The sequence below is a fragment of the Zerene cesonia genome, chromosome 20 (genome assembly GCF_012273895.1).
Source record: "Zerene cesonia ecotype Mississippi chromosome 20, Zerene_cesonia_1.1, whole genome shotgun sequence".
NCBI lineage: Eukaryota > Metazoa > Arthropoda > Insecta > Lepidoptera > Pieridae > Zerene > Zerene cesonia.
Genome location: NC_052121.1, coordinates 8,808 through 18,332, shown reverse-complemented (window position 1 = coordinate 18,332; position 9,525 = coordinate 8,808). Strand labels below are relative to the sequence as shown.

General features: G+C 34.9%; 2 protein-coding genes across 3 annotated transcripts in view; both read left to right on the top strand.

Moving 5' to 3' along the window:
- Nucleotides 1-4,610: 4,610 nt before the first annotated feature.
- LOC119835251 lies at nt 4,611-6,494 on the top strand. Of its 2 annotated transcripts, none has more exons than XM_038359969.1 (2): nt 4,611-5,303; nt 5,890-6,494. In XM_038359969.1, the coding sequence occupies exons 1-2, from the start codon at nt 4,887-4,889 to the stop codon at nt 6,265-6,267; spliced, it is 795 nt and encodes a 264-aa protein (XP_038215897.1). In that variant the 5' UTR covers nt 4,611-4,886; the 3' UTR covers nt 6,268-6,494. The 2 variants fall into 2 exon arrangements, with proteins under 2 accessions (XP_038215897.1, XP_038215896.1); XM_038359968.1 differs by having other exon boundaries at nt 4,614-5,309.
- A 1,887-nt stretch (nt 6,495-8,381) lies between these two features.
- LOC119834807 overlaps nt 8,382-9,525 on the top strand; it is a 3,397-nt gene continuing 2,253 nt past the window's right edge. Inside the window, exons 1-2 of the mRNA XM_038359317.1 lie at nt 8,382-9,016; nt 9,452-9,497. Of these exons, the coding sequence (XP_038215245.1) occupies nt 8,721-9,016; nt 9,452-9,497 (342 nt within the window). The 5' untranslated portion in view covers nt 8,382-8,720. The remainder of the gene's footprint in view (nt 9,017-9,451; nt 9,498-9,525) is intronic.

Genomic DNA, 9,525 nt, shown 5'->3' with positions numbered 1-9,525 from the left:
TAATTTAAACAATTTTAAGAATTTTCAGCTTCCCCTGAATTTGTCGTGGGTCAAATGTCTAAATTGACCGGACTAATAGGTCAAAACTTCATTTGTCATTCATTTGTTTTATTTTTATCAAAATTAAATATTCTGACCAGGTGTTACAGTTGGGCTCGCTCACGCTTCTTGTCATCTATTTTTATATATACATCTATTATTATAATAGTAGATGCTTACTTAGCATCTACTGAAAGTTCATACTTGTAAGTAGCGGCATTATTCAAGAAAATTATGTGCTATACTTTAAAGACTTGCACTTCGACACAAAACTGTTCTGATAAACCTAGTAGCTGCTCGTTATACACGCGCATTCGGTTATAACGTGGGTGCTACTAACCGCCCACTGTTTCGCGCGTTCTACCAAAAAATACTACTGCTCTAATACAACCCTTAGACCAAGGCATAATTAGTGCTTTCAAATCAAATTATAGAAGAGAAATGATTACGTCATTATTAGCGTCAGACACAGAAGTTAGTGCTTTTTTAAAAAATATGGATCTCAAAGATGTGTCCTATAGTATTGGACTTGCCTGGCAGACTATAACTTCTGACACTTAGAAACTGCTGGAAAAAATTGAATGAACCTAAAGATCTTATGGATCTTGATAATCTTCCATCACATTCAGATGCTACAGATTCAGACAAGATATTTACTGATACTGAAGTTTCCAGAATTCGGGAAATATTAGATGAGCCGGATTTAACAAACGATATTTAAACTCAATGGTTATATGTGAATTCTGTAGAAGATATATGTGAAAAAATGACTGATCTGATGATTATTGAATGTGTTTGCGGCGATGAAAAGGGCCAAGATGATATAGACGACGATACAGAAAGTGCGAGTAACAAAGCTGACGTACCAACATTAACAGAAGCAATAACAGCAGTGTAAACTGTTATAAAATGGGCGGCTATTATGTCATATTGTATGTTAATGTAAAAAAATAAATACAAATTTATGAATAAATACATTCGTTTTATTTTACTAGATAATTCGTGTACCTATATATGCAACTGGGTTGCCATCGCCATCGCGGCAGCTACGTATCTCGATATAACGCGGTTTAACTTATAACGCGGGTCATGCTCACCGCCCCAAAGGCGCGTTATATCGAGGGTCCACTGTATAAAGATATAGAGGCGTGACACACGCTATACACTATATGGTGCTACTCGTATAAGGTAAAAGATGGCAAATTTTTTTGTTATTTACATACAACATTTCTTAAAGTTTCTTTAAGATTCCCTACCAAAATGTTAAAACAAGATCCTATTATTAAAATGTTTTTATTTTTTTTTTTTTGTCAACGGAGCTGGTGGGTCTTCTGATGGAAAGCGCTACCACCATACATGAAAATTTGTGAGGCGTAAAGTCGATTGCTGACATTACGCAGAGGCTTCAGCAATCAACCTTTGTAGAGAAGAACCCATAGAAGAATTTCATAGAATGGAAGCCACTCGCACTTTTAAACGCATTAAAGGAGAGCCCTGTCAGGACCTCCTTTCACAGTAGAAAGTAGACCTAAATAGACCTGTCCCAAAAATTAATATGGATATGATATTGGGCATATACCATACATGCCAAAAATCTAATTCATACATACAAGCTTAATGTTTTAATGAGGCAGATTGCAGGTCAAAAGGAGATTTAAAAAAAATACACCACTGAGCAACATATTGGAAGCTAACATGAAATGATGCTGAAAAATGCTACAATACCCTACTACTTCCAAAATTAGCAAAAAAATGTTGACCCAATCGAGTTTGTGGTACAACAAGCATGCAGATTTACCATATCGAACCAACACGAAACAAAAGTATGATAAAATGGAGTTCTCACCGAACAGTCATAAACAGCGAGTTGGATTTGTTGAGAAATGGAATAATTTAAACTCCTCCAAATATACAATGGCAGAAATGCGCACAAGCATTATGTACCATTTCAATTACCTGCTTGTTTTTGACAATAATGGGACAAGCCCATAAAGTGCATCGGCATAACACCTAATGCATAAGTCTTCACTTAGAAAATCTTGTACATGATATAAAATTTCAAGTCTGCAAAACCAGTTCCTAGTTACTACCAGCATGTGGTCCTAAAAATGCATACCATCACCTAGCAAGATTCCTTCAGAGGTTGTGTTGACACAACTCTCAATTAGTTGATTTATGGGAAATATAGTTTAAAAGTTATCTGTGTACATGTGATATTTGCAATTTTTGTTCAAATTAACATTATGTGCACTATAAAATACAAACAAAATTGGCCCCAGAATCAATCTTTGTGGTAGGCCTCTATTTTTTTCAAAAGTTATATTTATTAATTAGCAGCTTCCTAGCCCAATAGCTAAATTGTTTATTCCATTCATTCATTGTATGCACAATCACCAAACACTATCCTTTAGCTTAAAGCTTTCTACACTACACTTAATTATAATAAATTAAAAAAAATAAAGTGCTCAAGATAGCTCAACAAGTTAGTGACAAAATGTTCATTATTTACCAAGAAACTGCTTGTTTCTCTATTCTATTGTTTGATATGTAGTATGTAGCATAGCAAAGAAATATCATACTAAACGATGAAGCATACCAGGTCCGTCCATCAGAGCGACAACATCGGTAAGATCATCGTCCCGCAGCACCAATTTTATGCCGGCGGGCGGGTTAGCAGCCAGCCGCCGCAACTCGCGCGCTACCCCGCGCAGCACTTGCGGGCACACATTCTCCACATTCGACATCTTCTAGCACTTAGCAGTCGCTCTGTTAAAACTGCACTTAGCGTCTGTTCGGTTTAAGATGTCTGGCGACGCTCAGCGTCGCGTCAAGTAGATCATTTCGTTTGATAATTTGATTTCAGCAAAAGTTAGAACGTATATTTCCTATGGATTTCACATTGAAATTGCTGCACGACAAAACACCCGAGGTACAGGTTCAACAGTAGTCGTTAAACTACGGTGAACGGTCGACGTCGTACAATTTCAATATTTAAATAGAGAACATTTTGGTACTTAATATTTATGTGAAGAAAAGATGTTCACCGTTGACTGACGTTTCGATTTATGTTTGGAAAAATAATTATTACTGTAAGCGTCAAACGAAACAAATCCTATAGCGATGGGCGATATGTCAAAAGTCAAAACTAAAAATTTTCAATTTATAACCGAATAAACAGTGTTGCCACCTTCGTTTTCTATTAAGGGGCAACTCGGCATTCTTAAGAAAACCTAGAAAGGGCACACTGATTCATTATATATAATGATTCATAATCATATTTTATATGATCAACTGTTCCATCTACTATTCATAAGACCATTCCCTCAAGATATCTCTCGATCCATAAAAATAAGTTTATTCTACCTTGTCAATGCTTAGTGTTCCTCTTCTATCTTTATTGTAACCAAAAAACTAAAATTGTAGCATTATTTTCTTTTAATATTTTGAATATACTTTTAAATTGTTTGACAAAATTAATATCCGCTTGTGTAATTTATATCTGCCTTAAAGAACTCATTTAAATGTTATTTATTTTCATATTGTGTATGTCTCCCTTTGTTTTATGTACATCTACACTTTAATTGATCTCGATAAATAAGTGTATATATGTTTAAGCGTGTATCCTCTTTAGAACCGAATAGTGGCAAATTGTGCAAAAATATATAAATCAGAGACTTCAATAGATATAATAGGTACTGTATATAGGGAGACTTGATCACACCGTTCTAAATTTTGGTACTATGTAAATCAATAATATAATAGACATTATGAGTTACTTAGAGCAACGGATTATTCTTTTTTTTTTTGATAAAGTAGGCCACAGGTCTAACTGTTGTAAAGTAGACGGCGAATTAAGTGTTGACATGCTTGATTGGGAGAAATGTAATTACTCTCTCCTTTATAAACATCAAAGCGGACAACTGAGCTCAGTTAGCCTAGCTGTAAGCGATCTCCTTTTAAGGTATAAGGAAATTATTGTCGACAGAAAAGTAGGTACTGGGAAAAGTAAGGAAAAGGACAGAGGTCTGTTATTTGGGAGTCGAGCATGCTTCGGCACGAATTGGGCCAGCTCGCACCGGGGAAGTATTACACACCCTAAGAAAACCGGTGTGAAATAATAGCATGCTATTGTTTTTTGTACGGTGAGTGGGGGAGGCCTACATCCTTCTCCTTACTCCGCCCTTAGCTCCATTGCCCACTATGACATAAAAAAAGAAGACGGACCGTCCGGCTCGTGCACTCACTGTGCGAAGCACAATAGCGTGGATCTATTTAACGCCGGTTTCTGCTGGGGATGTGGTATTTCCCCGGTGTAAGATGACCCAATTTATACCCTCCTAAAACTCGAATCCACATTAAACCCTCGAATCCATAAAACCCTTGAATATGAGTTAAGGAAGAACGGCTTGAGATATCGAAGCGTATAGTGTGCTAAGTTAGGAAATTAGTTCACTGTATACTGGTAAATTGTATAATCTATGCTACATAATTATATATACCGTATTACCTATACTGACTATGAGCAGTAATTAGTTCTTAATCTGTGATTATGAGTGCAGAATGCAAAATGCAGATGTCAAACATATGTGTCAATGTCAATAAAAGAAAAAGTATATAGTTTACAGCTCAATGAAAAAGTACGATACTTATATACACAATGATATTAGTACATAATAAATTTGTAAATAAATAAATTTTATTATAAACCACGTTATGAAGTACATGCATATGTTTTAATCTATAAAATCTTATAAATTATTGAGGCAGTTTATTGTATACCGTAAACTAAAAGGTTGGAAAAAGACTCATCTATCATTATAGTAATCTGAAGACCTAAAGCTTTTTATATGACAGAAAATATGTTTAATAAAACTCTAGCAGACGGCGAAAGAAAATTCCTTATTGAATGCATTCGTTTCTATCGTGAATTACCTAGTTTATGGAACATGAAGAGCAAAGAATATCATGACCGTAAAAAGAAAAGCATGGCCTATGATATGTTGGTTAATAAATTTAGGGAAAGGTATCCAAATGCTACGAAGGAGGATGTAAAAAGAAAACTTAATTCACTAAGAACATGTTACCGCAAAGAACTTAAGAAACATCTTCAATCTCTTAAAACTGGTGATGATGTTTATGAACCCACTCTATACTATTACAATGAAATGCGATTTTTGGAAGAACAAGAGAGCACATCGGAATCTCAATCAATAGATTTGGAATGTAGGAATTTATCTATGGACATGGAGGAAAATGAGAAATATGTAAGTGTAAGCTGTTGCAGTTTCTAAGTGTACAACTTACTATCACTTTTTAGTTTGCTCTTACTTTGTGAGGGTTCAGTGTAAAAAAGTAGGTGGAAGGAGAAGGGTATGAACATTAGATCATTTGAACTAAGGATTTAGGGACTTTCTCTTAACCCATAATCTCATTTGTACAAGGTGGGAATTAAGGAATGGGAAGGGTGACAAAAAGGATATGGACTTCCAACTCCCCGCTTAACTTAAACTAGTAGATACACTCTACTATCTTCTGTGAGGCTGTGATCCCCTGTGAAAGCTGTCATACAAGTCCACATTTTGAGATTTAAGAGAACACTTGGGAACACTTGGGTGGTAAATTGTAATATCCCATATTTCTTGTCTTTTATTTTGCTACTGATTCTACAGCAAGTTATGTTTATTAAAGAAACTGCCAATGCCTTATCCATTGATTCAAAACAATAATGTTATCTCTTTAAAGAAAAAAGTTAAAGATTTATTTGTATTTGTGTTATCTCTACTAATCTATAAATTATGCATTAATCATTATAAATGAAAATGTGTTTTACAAAAAATTGTGTTTTTATAGGAATGTTCCACTTCAGCTGTGAATGTCACCCAGAACTCCCCACTGTTTGGCAGCCAGAAGAAAAAAGCTGTCAAATTGCAGAAGCTGGAAGAATTGATGGACCTGGCGTGCAAACATCTGAAAGAAAAATCTGATGATTATAAGCACTGGGCTATGGCCTGTGCAGCTGACTTAAAAAAAATGGAACCGACTCAACAAATTTTTGCTAAAAAAGCAATTGCTGAAATCTTAATGGAGGGGCAATTAGGACTATTACATCGAGATTCTGTAAAGATCAATCAAACATCTGAAAATGTTTTACATGAAAATATTTATGACGATGAAGTTGGTGTTAAGTACAGTTCTACAACATCACCATCATATATAGATGAGTCATGAGTAAGATTTACTTGTCATTATCATCACATTAAATTCAAAGGCTGTTCCAAAAATGTGTGAATTAAGGTTCACATATACCTACATGACACGATTTATAATCTAGAATTCATCAGTGAGAAAAATTATCAGCTTTTAACATTATTGAGTAATTCAATAAAGGCTACTAGCTTCCTTAAAATAGATATAATGTAAGTGAAAGTCATGATAAACCACAATAAAGTGCTCCCTACAAGTGAGAGTGTGTCTTGAAAGGACTGTAGAGGCAGATACAGAAAACTAACATGCTAAGATTCCTAGAATGCAGCTTACTAAAGATAAATAAGATTTAAGGATAGAATCAATCACAATTAACAGGACTATCGGCCGTTTTCATTGGCTAACTAAGGAAAATGCTAGCATCATCCCTGGCATTTTATCCTTTTTCCTCTTGTAACACAGTTGAACACAACACAGAATATGTGAATATATGTTCTATACAAAATTCATTTTATATTAAATATATCTTTCATAGAGTCGAATTATTTATCTACACTTCTACACTATCTACATCTAAATTAATATAAGAGGAAGAATTTGTATTTTTGTTTCTTTGTAATGGATAAACTCAAAAAGTACTGGACTGATTTTAAAAATTCTTTCAGCATTAGTAAGCTACAACTTTGCAGAGTGACATAGGCTATATATGTACCACGGGTGAAGCCGGGGCGAACTGCTAGTCTTCTATAAAATAACATTAAAAATAACATAATGTAATTGCAGTTTTTCTTAATTTTGTCAAGTTTTTCAAAGAAATGAAACTTTCAAAAGGTCGGCTCTATTTCGACAACACCAAAAGCATTGTATTGAGCATTTATAGTTTTTTACTTATATCTTACTAGCTGCGCCCCGCGGTTTCACCCGTGTAAGTCCGTATCCCGTAGGAATATCGGGATAAAAAGTTGCCTATATGTTATTCCAGTTGTCCAGCTGTCTACGTACCAAATTTCATTGCAATCTTTGTTTTGTTCAGTAGTCTTTGCGTGAAAGAGCAACAAACACACACACATCCTTACAAACTTTCGCATTTATAATATTAGTAGGACTAGTAGGATTAGTAGGATAAGTAGGTTAGTAGGATTATTAAATTATTAATTATAAATATTATTAATTATTATAGTAGGAAGGATGTTACTAAGCCAACTTAACCTAGTATATTACGTAATTTTGTAAATTAGAATAATGTATTATGAAGGACCTAAATTGTTGAAGCGCTCACTTGGTTCGAACATCATGCATGAGCGCATGTATAAACATTGCATACAAAAAGCAATCTACCTAAACCCGAGTGAGTGAATTAGCATTTTTAGAAATTTTTTCAAATAAAAATTCTAATTTTTATTGCGGAAGTCGAGCACGCTTCGGCACGAATTGGGCCAGCGGGCACCGGGGAAGTAACACACCCCCACAGAAAACCGGCGTGAAATAATAGCATGCTATATTTCACGCCGGTTTTCTGTATGTGTTTCGAACGGTGAGTGGGGGAGCCGGAGGCCCATATCCTTTTCCTTACCCTTCCCAGTCCTTTTCTTTATTCCTTTCATCAATCCTTTCTTAAGCCCTTCCAGATTTAAAGTCGGCAATACATTTGTAGAGGCGTAAGGTCTGCAATTGACCTTACCCTTCTCCAAATGTTTATGGGCGGTGGCAGCGCTTCCCATCAGGCGACCCACCAGCTCCATTGCTGATTATGACATAAAAATTTTTTAGTTTTTGTTTTATAACATTGAAATGCTTTATAAATGAGAAATTTTGAAAGAATAGAAAAAAATTGATTCAAAATTTTTCTGAAAATATCCTTATTATTAATCTGCTCTTTGACCGTTACTCTAGTTTTCAGGAAACCTTCTTCAGATAGTGACGACCATAGAGTACGAAATATACTTCGTGTGTAGACTAGTGTTAGATAAATATGTTAAATTACTATAAATAAGTAAGCATCATAGCTGCATCAAACAACAGCTACAATTACCTAACACACAAGTACAGTACTATTTTTATAATACTTATAGTACTCTTATGAGTAGCTAGTATTCTAATATGCTTTTGAATGGTAACACACGCAACGATGTGTCATCATAAGACGTTTTACAAGATGACAGCATTGCCATTGGTTCAAAAATTCGCCTAGCTCAAAAAGATCCTTCTAAGTTGTAGCACAGTCATAGCGTCATAGTTTATACTGTGTAATCCTTTCTCTAGAGATTGGAGCACAGATTTGTATCAAGTACTACATTAACCAAAGTCAAGAGTGAACAAATGCAAAGAGTAGTATACTAACTGCGAATGAACACGTATTTCCTGTTATACCTGACTTGAAATACAAATATCAAACCCCCAGTTTTTGGAGAGAAACCAAGGGACCACATATAAACCTATATTACTCTTAATTATTCTAGGCATTTAATATAATAATAATGTCTGTGTGTAGCGGCCCAGAAAACTCTGTTTCGGATAAAAATTCAATAGATGATGATACGAATGAAAAAAGTATGAAATTAAAATACCGGGTGCGAGTATGCCTCCAAAATTACTTCAGTGACGAGCGTGCTCGCTGCTATGTGTTAGTGTGGAAGCGACGACGCGTGCGATGGCTGGAGCAGCGGCTGCGGGACCTGTTCGCTCTGCGCGGCCAGTTCTGGTTGCGCTCGCGGGGATATTTGTTGCCGAGCGCCGAGTCGCTAGCAATATTAGAGCCAGATGATCTTGTGGAGTAAGTACATATAATATGTTCAAAATTACAACTTATTTTTTGATTCACCTTTTTCTCTTTTTGAGATATCATGTTTTATTAAAGACTAATATATAAACGCAGCTGGATCTCTCTTCATCATTAATATGACTTTTGGTCGATGATATTTTTCTCAGTAGGTAATGGATATTTTAACATATCCCTTGGTAATATTTTTTTTATTGTGGTAATATTAAACTTCATCATTATGGATAAACTAGCGGTCTGCCCCGGCTTTGCTTGTGGTTCATATATAGCCTTCCTCAATAAATGGGCTATCTAACACTTAAAGAATTTTTCAAATCGGACTAGTAGTTCTTGAGATGAATGCGTTCAAACAAATAAACAAACAAACTCTTCATCCTTATAATATTAGTATAAATAATACACTTTCATAATTTTCCATTTTTATTTTAGAGTTGTGCCAAAGATTAATGAAACTGATTCAACACATTTCAGCAAGGTAAGTTTTTAAACCTATATATATATAT